General features: G+C 36.2%; 1 protein-coding gene across 4 annotated transcripts in view; it reads right to left on the bottom strand.

The window, feature by feature from the left end:
* Window positions 1-19,700, bottom strand: part of LOC136832839 (tyrosine-protein kinase BAZ1B-like) — a 193,388-nt gene that overhangs the window by 19,761 nt on the left and 153,927 nt on the right. For all 4 annotated transcript variants that reach the window (XM_067094492.1, XM_067094491.1, XM_067094493.1 and 1 more), the window contains exons 22-25: window positions 19,513-19,667; window positions 9,254-9,350; window positions 1,594-1,784; window positions 1,168-1,390 (exon numbers count right to left, since the gene is read on the bottom strand). In XM_067094492.1, the coding sequence (XP_066950593.1) occupies window positions 1,168-1,390; window positions 1,594-1,784; window positions 9,254-9,350; window positions 19,513-19,667 (666 nt within the window). The remainder of the gene's footprint in view (window positions 1-1,167; window positions 1,391-1,593; window positions 1,785-9,253; window positions 9,351-19,512; window positions 19,668-19,700) is intronic.

The following is a 19,700-nucleotide window of genomic DNA, read 5'->3' on the forward strand; positions in this document are numbered from 1 at the left end:
CAACCTTCGGTCAACTTTAACTCGACCGAAATGGTAAAAAAACGCAATTGTAAGCTAAAACTCTTACATTCTAGTAATATTCAATCGTTTACCTTCATTTTGCAACAAATTGGAAGTCTCTAGCACAATATTTTGATTTATGGAGAATTTTTGAAAAAAACTTTTTCCTTACGTCTGCGTGGTAACTCGGCCGAACATCTCAGAAATTCTTTCGTCTAGTCGTAATATTTGCACCGTTTTATATTAGTCGTTACATAAAGTTTTATATATGGAAATGTGCGCAATTTCATGTAGAATACAACAGAAAACAACTCATGGTTGTAGCTTTTATAATTTTGAAATATTTTCATATAAATCAAGATAAATAGAAAAAATTTGACTTTCGGTCAACTTTACTCGATCGAAATGGTAAAAAACTGCAATTGTAAGCTAAAACACTTACAGTCTAGTAATATTCAATCAAGTAGCTTCATTTTTCAACAAACGGGAAGTCTCTAGCACAATATTTCGATTTATGGTGAATTTTTGAAAAAAACATTTTTTTACATCCGTGAGTTACGAATTCATGCATCATTTTGTGATAATATTTTCTCTGTGTTGCTTTGATCGTTTTACAATTTGTTATATACCAAAATCATCGCAATTTAGTGTACAATGCAACTAAAAAAAATTAACTCATTAGCTTTAACCGTTGTGCTTACAGCACGATTTGTATACAATTATGAGTTTTTTTTTTTGCTGTCATATATTCCAATATTTATATATGATATTTTTTTTAATTTCTGATGGTTGCATACTAAACTTCAGGCAATGACAAAAAAAGGAGCCAAAAATGAACTCTTAATCTTAAAAACTAAAGCGTGCTGTGATTTTTTGAAAAAACTTTTTCCCGCTTCAGCGCTAACTCACCGAGCATGCGCCCGGCATACGGGAGACATTTTTGTAAATAGAGGGTTGGCGTTTAAGGGTTAATTAGGTCCCTTCTTCAATCAGCTGTGCTTCAACTTTCATTTCTTTAGGAACAAATTCTTTGGGTAAAACTCCAAAGTCTATACAATAAAATTCAGTGGTCTACTTTGAACTAAACTGAAACAATAAAACAAGGAGGCTAGGTTATATAACACTGGCCTTTTGAGACAAAAAGTACAGATAAAATGGAAAGATTACCTCCTCTTCATCTTCCTCCTCTTGGTCATCTTCACTTCCTTGTTCTTCCTCTTCCTCTTGCTCATCTTCACTACCTTCTTGTTCCTCCTCCTCCTCTTCCTCTTCTGCTAAATCTTCCTCTTCCTCCTCCTCCTCCTCTTCCTCACTCTCAATTTTGTAAGACTTTTTCTTGATACAACGGCTGGTTGTTCTTCTCGGTGGATTAACAGTTTTTCGAATCCTCCTAAAAAATATTGGATTAATCAATTAGAATCTTGTCTTTTTAAGAATTATAATAAACAACTAAGTTTAAGACATTTTCAAGAATATCATGGCTTTATAATACACCTTTCTCACAAAGTATGGATACAAAAGCCAGTGAACAGCCCCAAAGTCCAAGATCATAGGTCATGTTATCAATGCATGGAGACTTCATTTGAAACTCACGTTGACTTCCTTCTGGTGGTAAAATCTTCATCTTGGCTGTCATCATTTTCAGATGATTCTTCTGGTGCAGGATCCTCCTCTTCCTCCTCATAGTCATCTTCAACTTCTGTGTATTTGCTTCTTCTGCTAGATGAGCGTCTTGAAGCAGTTTCCTTACTAACTACTGCTTTAGTTTTTGTCTCCTTCTTTGGCTGTAAAATTTAATACATGCATCAAAAATACTTCACTCATCAATAACTGCTCCCATGATACACTCTCAAGTGTAAATATTGTGCATGAAAAGTTAGATACTTTATTATTTATAGTATTACAAACCAATGATAAAAATATTCACTTTAATTTGAAAAGATTTGGCAGTAGAAAGAATTCTAACAATTTCTTCCAAAGATAAAGTGAGCAAAGGAATGAAAAATGAAACAATGTACATCACAACAATCTACACAAGAAACCTTTTGTGTCTTCATTTCATTTCTTGAGAGGCTCTTTTAACATTCCATACTTAGAAGAATAATCATCATACGTAATTATAAAATGTAAATTTTTTCATTACAATTTAATCATAAGTGGCCTCATTCCAAGCAAATGGCTCTCTAGCTACATCAACTTGAAAAACACTTTAAAAACAAAGATTTAAAAGTGCATGCTCAAATCTCCCTACATTTTTTCACAAGGCCTCTTTTTTTCGGTGTACTTAGTAGACTGCAGACTCATTTTGATCTGCTTCACCAAGATTTGCATCTGTTAGCATATCACGTGATGTGCCAGTCCTTCCTTCATTTCTTACTTATGGTTACTGCATTCTGATCAATTTTTTATAATGACTGGTGAATATTTTGCAGTTAATTCAAGTTTATTGTTCACTTCCCAATCAATAGCATCAATCACTACCTTGATGGTAATGTAATAGTATTTAGTTATTCAGTAGGTAATTTTCATAATTTCTTCCTAGATCTGGGGACTGGTTGTTCTGATCTCAAGGGAATGCACTGTATTTTCCAATGTTGAAGATACTTCCGCCTTCAAGATGCACTCCACTTTTAACTGGCAACATTTAAGAGCCTTGCCAAGGGATTTTGTCAGTGGCTTTAGTAATACTATACATAGGTCTCATTAACCACTTACATTTTGCATTTTCTTTTACAGTACACTGCATAAATAGCATTTTCTTTTACAGTACACTGCATAAATACAAGTTTACACCTAAAGTTTACAAAGCCTACATGTATGATTATACCTACACTGAAACATTCCAGTTATGTAATTTAGCATTTGTTTGATACCTTCTTGGAGTATCTGTATTATAACCAAACATATGTGGGTTTAGAATAAAAATAAAATATTTATGGTAAGTAGATCATTCAAGTTTGTGGCACTGTCCTGGTTATCACACTGAATGAAATGAAAAATTTGTACAGATCATCATGTAAATGGTATAAACTGCCAGCTGTGTTTCATGGGGAATTTCTTTGGCCAACACCATCTCAGTCCATGCATATGGATGGGGCTTCAGTTGGTGCAGTATTTCAAGGTTTTGATAGTAGGCTTATGAAACCTTTTAAAAATCTCAAAGGGATATATAAAATATTACATTAGTACTGAATAAATTTTTTTATGGCTCCTGTATATTTCTGTCTTCAAAACCTGGAAATATTAGCACTTTCTTACCACAACCATGATACCCCAAAATGAAAAAAATTAAAATTGGAAAATAAAGAAAACAAAAGTACTTGTCTGTACATAAAGAAAAATACATTTGTCTGTTTATGTTGACCTAAAGCATTCCATTTTTACACATGTGAAACAGCAAAACTGCAGTACGGTACTGTCCAAAAGATGGCAGTGGTTTGCATATTCTTCCAAGTTTCTAAAACCCTTTTTACTAATCCAAATTTTTGTTTTATGGTCTTACAACCACCTTCAATATTAAGTTTTATGTTTACAACTGTGGAAACCAATCGTTATCTCTGCTTGGTATTGCTCATTGAATGCAACAAATTTCATCACACAACATATGAACACAGCCAAAACATATGGCTAGTGAGTGTTTAATTACAAGTATCTTGCTAGGCCATACAGTAGTAAGATTTATTGGTACACCCTTTCAACATGCTGTAATTTTACTTTTTTCAGTTAATGATGTTCCCAGGTCAGAATCATCCGAGTAGAGTGAAAATAACAGTACTGTATACTGATACAAAACATGTAGACGAGTCTGTTGACTCATCTACAACAATATGCCAATGTGGGTATAAATCTTTGTGACTAGCCTACATATTTTTCTTTATGATACTTTTATTTACTGTTTTTACTATACTTTAAACACTTCATAAAGGGGTTATATACAGTAATTCTGATAACTGTTCAGCAAAAGATATCCCTTCTCTGAGGTTATGATAGTCCTAAAAACAACCTGCCCTTTGGCCCCTTGTAAATTTCCAAAAACCTATTTTAGGAAAAACACAGCTTCAGCGCCAGAAAATATGGTAATTCTTTTATTTGGGTGATGGGATTGCTTCTGATTCATGGGCAGAAGTAATTTTTTCCATTATACCTCAGTATAACTTGTGCAGGGATGATAAGCATGCAACACATTCACGTCCTTATAGATGAGGACCCTCATTAATAGTGCCGTTCTTGTTAGACAGCAGTATTCTCCTCAGAGAACATGTGCAACGGGCCTGTTGATCTTTCATTTCACTTTGCTCAGGGTTTTTACAAGCAGCACACAGCCAATGCTCCTGATGGTGTCTTGAGTCTTTGTTGTCAACCTGTCATGCTGCTCCTGCTGTCAAGACAAGTCTCTTTACGTGAGGCTTCCTCATCCTCAGTGCTTCTTCCTTGTGCCATCAACTTTTAAGGGTAGGAATGGCAGGCCTTCTTATAGCATCTCTACCACTGTTTGTGTCTGACGAAGACTTGCTACGTCATTGGTCTCTTTTCCAGCAGACTTGCCTTGCCTAAGAAATTTCCTGTCTCCAAGTCTCCCACTCCATCAAATTCTGGCTTGATGCTCTAGTTGTCTTCCATCTTATTTCATCGTTCCTTATCCCCCTGCTCCCTGGTCTTTAGTGAAGTTCACTCCCACAACTTGTCCTAAAACGAAGCTGAACTTGATGTTTTTATCAGTTAACTTGTGGTTTATTCAGTGAATTAAGTGACTGATGGACCACTGCTTTCTGTCCCGCCTCCTACTACTACTGGGATGCCTGCTGCCTCTGAGTCATTTCTACAAAATTTAACAGTGACCACCATGGCTATAGTGACATCTTGAAAGCAAGTAATTAAGGGTTACCTGCATCCTGACTACCCAAGTCATAGAAGCTAAACAGCAAACAAAAGAATTTGGTAAAAAATCCATTTGTAGCTTAAGGGAACCATAATTCTCTAACTTGAAACAAATGTAAAAACATAAATTCTTGTATGAAGCTAGCTTCTGTATGAAGTTTTAAAACACTGAGTTGTTATAATTTACATTCCCTCCAAGAACCTTCAAGAGGATGTACCTCTCATCTCCACCATGAGCATCACAAAGAAATCAGTCTCACAGATCCTCAAGACGGTTATTTGATAAAAAATACTTTATAGTCAAGGAAAGTGGGCATTCATTGAAAAAAGGCTAGTGATCACCAGCATGAAAAAAACCATGGGTGAGTCAAGTCTTTAATCTGCACACATCATATAAGCAGGTTTCCCACCTTTTGGGAATTTTTTTTTATCTCTAGGTAAACATCACCTTTGATCTCTATCATCTTGTTCGAAGCCACACTTTGTTGCTGCCAAAGAGATGTTATTTCTTTACTTTTAACCTATATTTTGCCTTGCTGTTTGATATTCAACTCTGTAATAGTCACAATTATGTTATCTAAGTAGAGTCTTAGCTGACTTCTTTCTTCTATGGGCTATGCAACATTCTTGGTTCGTGGGACTGACTGTAAACCTGCTGTAAACTGAGTGGTATTTAGAAAATCTATAGCATCATCAAATACTGGAGAAACCTTCAGCAGCATCAATAAAACATCATAAATACAACTTTTTCAGTAAACCTACAACAGTTTCCTTTTATCAACTTCTATGCAAGAGGTTTATCAGTATTTCTTTTTGTATCTGCACAGCTAAAAATCATGCGACTGAACTAGGCAGAATTAAGAGAAGGAAAGAAAAAAAAAGTACTAATTCTCAGTTCAGCCAAAAGTAAGGACCTAAGACCAGATGAGAATTTCATAACAAAACCATGCTAATGGTCCTTAAACCCTCCCTTCAATCAAGGTCACCAGTATTGTTTGTAAGTGACACCTCATAAGGCCTATTATCCTTGCCTAGTATGATATCAACCTATTCCATATCTGTGAACATGACTGCAACTGCACCAGCAGTCTTTGATTCTTTATCGTCTTCATATGCTCCTAGCCCAACAATGTTTGGAAGATATCCCTCTTCCTGTGAACCTCTCTCCTGTTGTGCCTCTGTCCAGGAATCCAGAAATAGTAAAATGTTCTCCATCTTCGAACAGCACTCTTAAACATGTTATGAACATTCTCCTGTCCCCCTTTAGTATAAGACCAGATCAGCCTTCTTGTCATGGCCCCAAGTTTCCTGCTGACTCAAACCATCAGCAGTCTCATAGGTGATCCCTTTTGCTTCCTGATGTGCAGTCATGACTTACACCATCACTCACCCAAACAATGAAGTCAAGGAGTTCTTTCAAGTCCTCCCATCTCAATTACAAGCTCATATCTGGCAGCTTTGACAGTTATACATCCATTCTATTGCTTTCCACTTATTTCCTCTACTGATACTTAACCTCCTCTTTCTGCTCACCTTGTATCTCCACATAGAACAGTCATATGAAGCTTCCCAAACTCCTCTGCCTGGAGCTTCCAGACCTGCATCCTCCACTACAAATTCAATAATTCAGTCTACATTAGAAATGGACACCTGTATGCAGTTTTGCAGGGACTGCCTGGCCATGAGGTAAATTTTCTTGTAAATTATCAAAGCTGGGTTAAAACTGCAGCTTGCATTTACTTACAAATTCAGTAAAATTTAAATTAAGCAAAGTAGTGATTTCGTCAGTTCTGGATGTTGCTTTCTACTATTTCAAAAAATTTTGTACAACATTCTTTTTTCAGCCACAGCTTATATTCAGTGTTATAACATCCCTTCCACAAAAAGGATTCTTCATGGTGCCAATGCCTTTTTGGGCAATTGTACACCTCCAGTGGATGATGTGGTTAGGGCTCACTGCCTTGCCCCTTCCCTCCAGATGCTCCTGTTCTTCACAAATGATATGCATAAAAACTACTAGCATTTAACACTTTCCAATCCTTCTCTGGGCCAAGCCAGGCAGCTCCTCGGGTCCAGGTTGGTGATAGCACGCTTAAATGTGCTAAAATATGTTTTAGCTGCTCAAGAATTTATTAAAAAAGACTAGTAAAACTTCTCTTGCTCTCATCTTTTTCAGATGAACTGCATGATTGAAAAGCTGATAAGCTGTCCTCATCTTTACATGCTGATTATAATCAGAAAGTCTTGTTTTAATGAAATTTTGAAAGAAAAGATATACAATTATTGGGAAAAAATTTTTTCAGCAAATTTCTTCCTCTTTATTGTTTTACAATATATTCTTTTAAAGGAGACATTTTTGAATGTCACGATCAAATATAATAAAAAAAGATAGCCTGGTTTTTCAGATAGCCTGGTTTTTTATTAGTAAATGTCAAATCAAACTCCATTTTAAAACCCATGATTTACAGTTTTCAAAACTTTATAAGCAATACATAATCATGCATTCCTTCCTTGACATTTTATTATATATATATACAGTACAGTTATCAGCAAGGTTGATAATCATCTCTTTTTCAGCGATTTTTGTATCCACAGTTTTATTTTAAAACCCATGATTTACAGTTTTCATCTTATTGCTGTCAACGATTTATAAGCAATACATAATCATGAAACCGGATCATTCCTTCCTTGCAGTTTTATATATAGATCATTGTAAAGAGTGTGAATGTGTCTTTATTCCAACGTTTCATAATGAAATATAAAATTCCTTGTAAAATTGTAAAAAATAAAACTAAAAATCAAGAATTGGAAAGGCTAAAATTATTCATACAAAATTAAAATTAAAGAAATATAAAATTTTTTAAAAATATGAAAGGTAACAGAATATACAGTAAACTAAAAATGATAGAGTTAAACTATATAAACATAAATAGGAACAACAGAAGTCAAGGTAAATACAGAGGGGAGGAGGACAGTGTTTAACAATGGAACAAATTGTTTAATAAAAAGTGATTAGAATCAAGGTCTTGAGGGTTGGTGGTACCCTTTGCTGAAGTCTTTAGGTGTTTTACATGGAATGATTTCTGATATTGCCATGTTCAAAGTTTGAAATTCCGATTCATGCCACAAAGAGATTCAGTACGCACCTTAAGGAGTCTACAGGTAGACTCCACATAGGTTCCTGTTTGACATTCAGGGCAAGTATATTTATAAGCAACATCAGAGGACATGTCCTTATGCTGAACTGGAGTCTTTTCCATAATGAAATTACATTTTTAACTGATTTTTAATAATAACTGTTTCGCTGTAGCATTGGTTAATGGCGATCCGGTTTTATGGTGCTTGTCTAGCAATGCCATTAACTGGATATTTGGCGCCAGTCTCCTGTTAGCAGCATCGATCTCGGTTAATGGCACCTGATATCTGGTTAACAGTGCTGTTAAGCAGAACATTAGTGCTCTTATGCGCCAAGTAAACCCTCGTAAGTGTTTTTGCTGGCCATTTCCTCCTCTAAGCATGTCAATGAGTTTCATGCGAGGTCAAGACTTGCATTTCAGCCATTGGCTTTGGTGAGATTTGTGATTGCTCAAAAGTCTCTTACAAAGACCCATCAAAAAATGAATATGGTTTATCCTGTGACTCCTTTTCTATGCCTGCCTTACCAGTCCCTAGGGATAAGGACAGGCTCCTTTGTCCAGCGAGTCATAGGGACTGATAATACCCAAGATTTCAGACACACACTGTCTCGCCTTTTCTTTCATACTAGACGTATATCTCTCAGTACAGTGTATTTTTAGTAGCTTTGTCAAATTATCTCTTACACTTTTCAGACACTGACATTACAACCACTCTCAGTTCAAGGTCAATGCTCTTCTACACTGGTCTTCCAGTTAATCAGGAGCTTCCTGTCATCCCAAGTGTATGCACTTAGCTTTGTTATAAAACCTTTCTCAGGGTTTCTTTATTGGACGGTATTTATAAACCTTGTGATATATTCTCACTGAGACCAACTGTTATGGGGGGGGATATGTTTTACCAGCTAGGAGGGCTGTGTGCTATTCATTCGCTTCTTCTTATAGACCCTCATTCCTCATACTGATTGTACTTGGTGTCTCACCAAGAATCACAACTTCTACACACAATCCATTACTTCACAAAGTACCCCATGTGGGAAAATGCAGTGTGGTCTGGGCATGGACAGTGAGGACTTCTTGTATACAGGAGAGATGTTTGCTATTTATGGTTAACAGATTTTTATGAGAAAGAAAACTTTGCTGTAAAAACAACATATGACATATACTAGTAGCTTAATTAATATTGACAAATTATTATAAAGTATAATAAAACAGCCTCAAAGAATCAAATCATCACATACCAGTTCTTTCACTTTTGAAACCTCTTGCCTCGCAGATGTAGCTGCACGGCTAGAGCGACTCCTGGGCTTTTGACAGTCAACACATTTCCAGTCTTTTCTGTAATAAATACCAAAAAGGTTTAATTTGCTGAAGAAAACTGGTTCTAGGCACAATATTTATCATTTTTTTTTAATGTACACAATACCAGAATTTTTATCAAAATTTCTATTAGAGCTGGTCTCCTGATAACGTAGGTTACACTGTAACTCATTTTAAATGGTATTAATTCATTTTACTAATATTATGAACCATATTGCAAGAAGTTAATAATGGAACAAGTATTTGATATCTAAAACTGACATATGGTAAGACTTCTAAATCACAATTTAAGAAAACTTGTGTTGCACTCCCAAGTGAAACAAGTGGAATACTATCAAAAAACTACATCAAGGTAAAATGCTAAATTTTATTCATATAGTCTGAGTTCTGGGCTATGATTTACAGACATGGTGTCTGTTTCTAATTGTAACTGAATTCACTGATTTTTTTAAAACAAACCTTTTTTGTGCAAAACCATTGACAAACGTAAACTCATTACAATGGAGGGTATCAATCGCATGAAGATGATTCTCCCCACCGTCAAGCTAAGGGTCACAAGACCTCAAAGATCACAAATCTGCACTCTTGCAGTAGCTAACCCCCTTCCTGGAGGCTATGGCCTCCTCCTGGGACAGGACTTCAGGTCCCCTTCCAAGTCACCACCCAACAGTCCTCCAGGATCTGCCTTAAACCTGCTGCCAATGCCACTTGAGTGCCCTGAGCAGTGCCAGGCTCCAACTGTCGAGCCCCTGATAAATCATATTCCAGTGCCAGGCCCTGCCCCAGTGCCAGTGCCAAGGCACACCCTGAATCTTCCTCCAGGGGATCCCAGTCCGGGTCGCCTCTTCCCCTCTGGCTTGGCCCCGCTACCAGTGCTGGTACGAGAGACAACCCACAATATACTCGGTCCCCTCCAGGTTCCTCTGACAGCAGCTGGTCATGGCAACCTGCAAGCCTCTCATACCCACCACGACCTCTTCTCCTCCTTCCCAGTCCTCTGCAGACAAAACCATGAATAAGGATTCTGCCATATCACAACTGGCCAATGAATTCAAGGAACTGTGATGACTAGTAGTGGAGCTTGTAAAGAATGCCCCTACTTCGGCTATCAAAGAAACAGGGACAGGTGGCACTTCTATGTCTCCCTCGGACTCGGTTCCACCAATTCCACTAGCAAGGAGGTCCACCAAAGAAGGGCCATGGGCACAGATAAATCCAGGTAGCCCAATAAGAGCTGTTGAGCTCTCCTTGCACTAGTGCCTCACCTTTATCTTACGAAGAACTTTGGCACCTCTGTCCAGAGGAGGATGCTGGGTTTCTTCCCCTGTTTATTCTTCTTACAACTGTGTGACTTAGTTTCTTCTTGTAATGTTTCCTTCAACCACACTGGTCATTTCTCGCTCTCTCTCTTTCCAATCTTCTAATTTAATATTTTCCTGGAAATCTTGCCCCTTCATCCCCTTCATGAACCTTTGTACAAGCCTATAAATAGCTCCTAATCTTAATTTGCTTCCCACTCTGCCAATGCAGAGTGCAATCGCCAGATTTTTTTTTTATGTACCCTAAGTCCTTTGACTTCGTATTTAATGCCTACAGTGGCATGGTAACTTTTAAACTGAATATAGCAGAGTCTTTCGGCCTACCTGCATGAGTGCCACACCTAGCACAGTGCCATTACCATCGCCATCAGCTGTTGCTCATCCCAGAGGGGTCGCACCCTCTGGCTACCCTTTTGTCACCCTATGGGGCTAAAGTATGAACCTAGCCAGCCTTCATAGGCTAAGAAGTGTATTTCTGGCATATTAATCAAAACTTTTACTTACTCTTGCATCTTTCATTTATTTTACTTGTGACTTGCAAAGCCCATGTATTTCACATACTTGACTGTCCTCCATTGTACTTAGCTTTGTGTTGCAAGGCACCTGTGTTGTTAGTGCCACATCTGGCACCATGCTGCCACATACAACTATCATGGCATCACCTAACCTAAGCCCATGAATACTACATTGTAATGCATCCTAACAGCATGACTTTGGACTGCCAAAGTAACCTTACTAATTAAGTGCATGTCTAACCTGAAGTTTTAATGCCGTACTAATCCTATTATTGTTCTCTGTGTTGTTACCTAGTTTCTTGAAATAGTAATTCATAGACCTTTTAATTTTGTATTTGCTATAATACTGCTCAACATAATAACATAAGAGTATATGACTTTAATGTGCAGCGTAACGTAAACTACATCAAGTCCAATTTAAAAATCAGTGATATGTGCTTTGCTTTTGATTTACTTGCAGAATTTTTTTTTCTCTGAAATATAATGTCATCACCAAAAGGGAAGTAGTGAGTTATTAGTTTGCTCAGTTGAGTTCACTTAGTTGTTGACATTTTCAACCAACTCAAGGTGGAATTGTCAACTTTGTCGGGGAGCTGTCAAAGAATCCACTTATGAAAGCAAACCCAAACCTCCAAACTGTGCTCCACCTGCCCCCAAATAACTTAATTTGGCACTACTATCTAAATGAGGAGGGCATGAGAAACTCAGCCCCTATGCAAATTTCTCTCCATGCTTCCCTTTTTGGAGCATCTGTTCATCTTTTCTAAAGGCCTGGTGACTGCTTGAATTACCTCTTTTCAGATAAAAGTGAGTGGAGACGAAGCCTGCCGAAAATCCGCCAGAAAGGTTGAGTTCCCCATAAAAACTGGCAAACATGGGTTGCCAGAAGCCACCAGGATTTGGGAAAGATCCTAACATAGAAAACAAGGGCATGACCACCAAGCTTGTGACGACAGTGACCTCTGGGAGGAGCAAGAATATAAGCCCCCAAGGTGATATAAGGAGAGGAACCACAGCAATCGCTCTCAGAACACCCTGGTAGCAGACCGACACAACTCCCCTTGCATAGCTCCCTTATTGAGCTGTCCTGATCCACGTGGTCACCTCTCAGACCACACAGTAGCATTACCTGTGCATTTTCCCATTAAAATCACCCCTCCAGAACTGGTCATATTCCATGAGGCCCCTCCTTCGCTCCATTATAAGGTAACGTCCTGACTAGAGGTTTTTTCAACGGTCACGTATCTTTAATCTCCAATTGCACTTTCATTTTCTTTTCTGAAGTGCGAGTTATCAAAAAGACCTGACTCATTTAGATCAGTGTAGATTTTAATGCAAGTATATTGTACCAGAATTGAGTTATCTTGGCACCTTTAGTGCATCCCTCGATTCTCCCAAGATCGTTATAATTATCCTTGTGTAACCGCTGGCATTATCAAATCTGTAAACGGTACTTCGGCTGTGGGACCATCAACTTGGCTTGTGCTTCTTGCAGTGGAAAGGCCACTGCAATCAATTCTTCAATATCCCTTTCAAGAGGATTAATCACAGACTATTCAATTTTCACCAATGATAAGATAACTAACATCATGGCATCCATGCTAGACCTTCCTATCTTTCCCCAGTCTTCTGACTGACGTGCTTAATTGTAAATATATTCCATTTAAAGTAAACCCAAGTGTTTTATCTGAAAAGCCCTTGTTGACTCTTGGCCCTCAGCCCAACTGTTTTTTTCTTTTACAATTCCTACCTGACCTAGATTTTGCAGTCAGGCTGCTTCAAGTCCCCCTGTTCAACCCCTAGAACCCCAACTGGACCCCTGAACATGGAAACCAGTAAGTAGATCAGGTAAGGTCATAAAAAAACAAATTACATATATATATATATATATATATATATATATATATATATATATATATATATATATATATATATATATATATATATATATATATATATACACACACACACAAGCAGTCCCGGTTATCGGCGACCCGGTTTTACGGCGCTTGTCTAGTGACGACGATAACCAAATTTTCGACATCAATTCCTGGTTATTGGCGGCGATCTCTGGTTATCAGCGCTGATCCATGGTTATCGACAGCCCTGTCCCTGATTATTGGTGCCGATAACTGAGGATCGGCACTGTTATTGCCAATTTTCAGTTGTCAGCGATTTTCGGTTATCATCACGTTGTCGGGAATGGAACCCAACCAATAACCGGGGACTGCCTGTATGTGTGTGTGTGTGTGTGTGTGTGTGTGTGTGTGTGTGTGTGTGTATATATATATATATATATATATATATATATATATATATATATATATATATATATATATATATATATATATATATATATATATATATATTGTATATATTTTCATGATATTGCCTTGTAATATGTATACCCTCCCATAATTTTGAAATATTTACGCTTCTGTTTATCATGTATTATGTGTAATGATAATGATTGTTGAAATATCATATGTAGTATAATATCAGATCTCAAAAGAATTAGTGCTCTAGTTAACAGCCTAATTTAGAATTAATAATACGATTTCAATGGTAACGTAGTATATGAGGAACATGTGCGTCCTAGCGAAGGGTTTGTTTCACTTCAGCTGTCATCACAAAAGATAAAGCGCCGACAGGTCGAGATAACAATTGCAGATTTGTACTGGAAACCAATTAGAGTTTTTTGTTTTGTTTTAAAAACATGCCAATCCTAATTAGCCAGTAGAAATCTGTTTGATCATGTTAGATTTCTATAAAAGCTTTGTCCCATACGAGAAGACAAATGTTTCGTAATGTTACATACATGGCTCTGGTCACGTATGCTCTCTTGAGAGTAAAAAACCTCATGGAAGTTGCAACATATTTAAAATTGCATTTGCTCTGATCATTTATTATCCCGATTGCGTTCAAAACGTTTTACTGGAAGTAACGTCACCTTCCTCCTCCTAGAAGTTTCCTTGGATCTCGTACCCAAAGTGCCTTAATGACATCATATGTTTCATTTCATGATGGAATCCTCAGATCAATTCATTCTTACTAGAGAGACCTTTAGCAGTGGTTCCCTCTCTCTCTCTCTGTTCAAAAGAGAGTAATTTTAACATAAAATATTCGTGGTCACTAGTATTAATCTTAGTTTTTGAGATCTGATTATAGGGAAAGTGTAAAAATTTGGTTGTAATGGCACCTGATAAAAAAAGTTTCGTGAATTTACAGCACGTACGTGATTTTGCAAAGGTTTTCACAAGCTTGTGTAAGGTAAAGTGAAACTTACCTATTGTTACCATGATAAAATAAGATATACTGAGAGAATTTTTGACAGTGAAATTATTGATCCATCTTTTGTGTATTTTTGTGTTCTTGTGTTTGCAATCTCTTGGTTTTTCCCAATTTTTTTTTTTTGGTGATTAACATTTATTTACTCAGCATTTTAAATATTTCTCATGATTTAACATTGCATACTTGGTTTAATTTTCATTTACTAAGATTTTCTTTTCAAATCTTGAGTAATTCTTTATAGTTTAAATTTTGCTTGATTAATTTAATTTCTTGAGATTTGGATTTTGGTATTGCTTTATAAGCAGCATTTTTAATGAAATCAACAAGAAATTTATTAGTTTCATTATGGTCTTTTAAATATTCAAATGATGGGATATTCTTAGTATGGAATTCATATTGCTCCCAATCTGCTTTATAAATGTTATATTGAGGGACATGCTTGGTGGGATTATTTTGTAATAGCAAAATTAATATTGGGAAATGATCACTTGTATTCAAGTCGTCAACTGTATTCCAATCTAATCTGTCAACTATGTTTGTTGTACTGTAGAGAGAGTTAAGTCGATTGAGGAAAATGTTCATGTGTTTTAGAAAAATATGTGCTGATTTCGTTATCATTTATACAGCACATGTCAAATGAATCTATGAATTCTTCTATTTTACTTCCTGCTCTATTTGAGCCTGTACAATTACAGTCCCATATTGGGTTGTGGGCATTAAACTTGCCTACTATTAATGTGGGTTCCTTAGCATTATTAAGTAATTCTATAAGTATGTCAAAGTCATAATTTTTATTGGGTTGGTTGTATAAATTATAAATTACATAATTATAATTTTTTATTTGTATTCTAATACTTGATATTTGCAGATCAGTAAAGTTTACAGGCACTTTGTCATAACATACTTTCTTATGTACATGTATAGCAGTACCTAGATTTCCTTCTTCCTCTCTAGATGAAGATGCTAAGGTATATTTACCTATTGTTGATATTGTTTTGTTGACATGTTGTATACATATCATTGGTTTGTATTCTTTTAGTAATCGTTGTATTTCTCCTAGGTGTAATCTGGTCTGCAGACCATTTACGTTCCACTGTATAATACAGCTATTGAAAATATTTGATTATAGCGGTCGAGTTTTATTTATTTATTTTTTTTTGTATTATCAACTTGGATTTTCTAATACTTTACTCATGACATTCATTTGTTTTTCTTTATAATAAACTAAGTGCTCAATAGCAACCTTTCTCATGGGTACTCAAATCTGTGGTCTCTTTTTTTCTATATTTCATAAAATTTCTTTAAATGTTTGTTAAACCGTCTTTTGTTATGTTTGTGTTATTATTGCACAGTGCAATGAAACAATCATTACATCCACAAGTGTTGTCATGTATATTTCTTTCTTTATTTGTTCTTGTTGTACCAATTATTGGTGATGGAGTAATCTCTTCTCCTTTGACATATTCATTGTTGTCTATGGTACGGTTGTCTTCCACTTCTTCGGTATTTTGGATATCTGTATTCATAGATTTACTATTATTTTAGGAGATAATGTTTGTCTTTGATTTGATCGATGATTCTCTAACAATTGTTGGTTTCTTTGTTTTGGGTGGTGTTCTTTCCAATGGCCTTTTTTCATCTTTAATTTCCAGTCTATCATGTCCCTCCTGTTTCTTCCGTAGTAGTGTCCTCCTGTGTTCCTACTTGCATTAATATTTCAAATGAATTTGATAAAATGTTATCCACATCATTTGCACCAGTTTCTTTATTCTTTACCATTTTAGTTTTTTCCCTTCAGCATTAATTTCTTCTTGCGATTTACTTTTCTGTGCTCCGTTACTTCTATGTATTTTTGTTTCATTATTGGTTCCTGTTATTTAAGAATATATATCTTTCTTTGATGGATCTTGAATTCCTCTCACTTTTAATTCCAACTTAGCCACTTTTATAGACATCCCTCTTCGTTCTTGTAACATTTTCAATTCCGTACTGTATATATAGTACATTCTTTGGACCTTGCATGATGATCTTGTCCACAGTTTACACATTTTGGCTCACTACATTTCCATTGTGTGGCATGTTCGTCATATCCACAATAAGCACACAGGTTCATTTTGACAGTTTTTCTTCATGTGTCCATATTTACCACAATTTTGACATTGTAGTGGCTCTGGAACATAAGGCCTCAGTTCTCTATTTTGGCCCGCAATTTTTATTTTTTAAGGTAGATCTTGACTTTCAAATTTTGTTTTTACAATTCTTAATACTTTATTATTCTGTTTACTTGGTATTATTTATGGCTCACAATTTGGTATATCTCATTTTAAGAGAGCCCAACAGTATATTCTTATCAACTGGTTCGTCATTATTTTCAGGAAGTACAATAGTACCCTGAATGCTGTTCATAGTGTCATGCTTCTTTACTTTTACATTCACATTGTCGATACTTTTTATGGATAGATAGTCTTCAGACTGGTTTTTTGTTATGGCTTCTATATGCCAATGGAAGCCACATCATTTTTATGTCTAAACATCATTTCTGTCCTTGAGTGTCTTTTTAATAAGTTTTCCAACTTTAGGGCTGAAATTTGTTGTTCTGTTTCCATGGTTAGAAACCTTGACCAACTTTCACTCTCAAAGGGGGAGTCAAAATGAGTCAAGGTTGGGTCAACACGATATTTACTTCTTTTGGATTTGTTGTGTACTGGAGCATAAGGTTCCAGTATGATTACATTTGGATTCTTTTTTGGTTTTTCTAAAGAAAGGTTGTTAGAGGAGGTTCCAGCGGTTGTCAACTGTGCCAAGTCACTACCATCAAAGGACCCAGGGGTACTCGAATCTTTATTTTCACTTAGCATAAAGATTTGAGGGAGGAAAAACAATTTAACCTGAAAACCTTAAAAAGATATCATCAGCTTTTCATGGAGTTTTATTCTTCCACCAGTGGCACAAGTGAGAACTGACTCCCAAATGTCTGCTCCTGACCCTACCCACCAGGGGATGGCACAACATGTTTAGAGTGGCCCAAGTGTAAGTCAAACCTTCTTGCTAGGACAGAGTATTACAAGAATACAATCATCCCCACCAGAACCAGACCCCGCTGGAATCCATGGTCCAGTCCTAGAGAATAGTTCTGTCATTGAGCTATCAATCTGGTAACTCTCAGGTCTGAATATTATCGAGCAGTTGATGGTCCTACCACAGTGCCCAGTGCTTAGGGCATAAACCCAATCCCAGCTATGATATCTTTTCCTATTTATCAGGACCAGTAAATTTTAGCAAAAGCGGAAAATTCCGCAAAAATTAATTCAAAGAAATACAGAATAGCATATGGGACTCTTGGGCTCAAACCCGGGAACAGCTTCCTAGGGTTCAAGAGCCCTCTCACCATGTTAAGGTGGTCCCAAATCAAGGGGGACGGCATGCTATTGGCTGGAAGGATTGGAAATAGCCAATCACACAGCAGGGTACCAAAGTTTCTTGAAGGCGATGGGCTGGAAGGGTTGGAAGTAGCTAATCATAGAGCTTGCAGCTTGGATGCTTGTTAAACGAGTTGCATTTTTGTTTTCTCTCACTTCCTTGCTCGGATCTCTCAATGAAATATGAATTATTGTATCATAAACAGAAAAATAGGAAACTAAAACTCCAAGAAGTTCACGACACACACGAATGAGTGCGTGCATACGTATGTACATGTATGCACGAACTCATTCGTATGCATCGTGAACTTCTTGGAGTTTTAGTTTTGTACTTTTATGTTTATGATACGGTAAGTCACATTTCATTAAAGGATATGTACAGTACTGAGAGAGAGAGAGAGAGAGATTTTTATTACAAGTTTAGTTGATTCTAAGTAAGGTGTCATTAACACAAAACAGTACACAAGAGAATATTTTATCACTGTTCATTCCATTGATAATTTGGTATTTTTTTAATGCGCATTTAAATATTTAGGTACAGTACTTTACTCTACTAATGAATTCCCAATGTTTCCCCTCTATGTAAAAAGAAAACAGGACAGCTTCAATACTGTATGAGAAAATGGCTGCACTTGAATATAGGGGGAACTTGATTAGTTTTAACATGTAGCTGTAAGCCATATACTTTTAAGGGTAATGTTGTAAGATGAATCTGAAATTATAATAAAGTATTTTAGGATAATAGTTTAAGGTATATTTGGTGTTTGAACTATTAAAATAGGCAGTTATAAGTGTTTTTAGTGGGGGGTACCAACTTAACGCAGATTTTCACTTATCACGGGTCATTGTGGTCCCTAACCACTGTGAATACAGGGGACATACTATATATATAATATATATATATATATATATATATATATATATATATATATATATATATATATCCCCGTTTTCTGATTCCGGCTTATATAGGTTACGATAAATATATTCATCATTATTTCCTGGCTTACGACGCATGTTTATTAAGAAATATATAATCATAATTTGAAGGTTTTTTTATGTAAAACTCAATAATAATGAGTTTAGAATGCATCCAGAGCATTAAAAGTAAGGTTTTCTTATGATTTTTGACAAATGGAACCCCGTCACAAATGGAAACGCCACATGAATTGACGCTTTAATTGATTAACGTTTTATGCAATTTCAAGAAAGTCCCAGAAATTTAACTGACAATTCTGGGATCTGTACATATTCTTAGCTACACAAGAGGTGTGCCAGTTGAATGATGAGGACTCGGGAGCCTGAATGCATGTACTCTGTGCTAAGATTTTTTTTTTTTTTTTTTTTTTTTTTTAATAAAAAACGTGTTAGTCTAAAACTACTATTGTAAACAAATTATAATGGGTTTGTTGTAAATAGCGAACATAATTATGACATTGTAAATCATGTGGTCAGAAACTCTTTACCATGTCAGGCCCAAATGTTGGCAAAAGATGATTTGCCTCTTTTTAGATACAAAACTGAAAAGGAATTCTAGAACTAAAATTCCCAGCAGACCTTGAAAAACCTACTTCCATTATCAACTGACACCAGTAATAATAAATGTCACCAAAAAATATGGGTCAATAACACTTACCTTGCTCGAGTTTGAAGTGGTGGATCATGGCATTCAGAGTGATAAGCAGCCGGGCAATTTGAACAAAATATTAGCCCTATGCCCCGCTCACAAACTCTGCATATTTTCTCTTGCTTAAATTCTGTAGACATATGTTCTTCTCGTTCCTCTTCAACCTGAAATGTGGGTAGGTGAAAATTTATCTGAAC

Source organism: Macrobrachium rosenbergii, chromosome 50, assembly GCF_040412425.1.
Source record: "Macrobrachium rosenbergii isolate ZJJX-2024 chromosome 50, ASM4041242v1, whole genome shotgun sequence".
NCBI lineage: Eukaryota > Metazoa > Arthropoda > Malacostraca > Decapoda > Palaemonidae > Macrobrachium > Macrobrachium rosenbergii.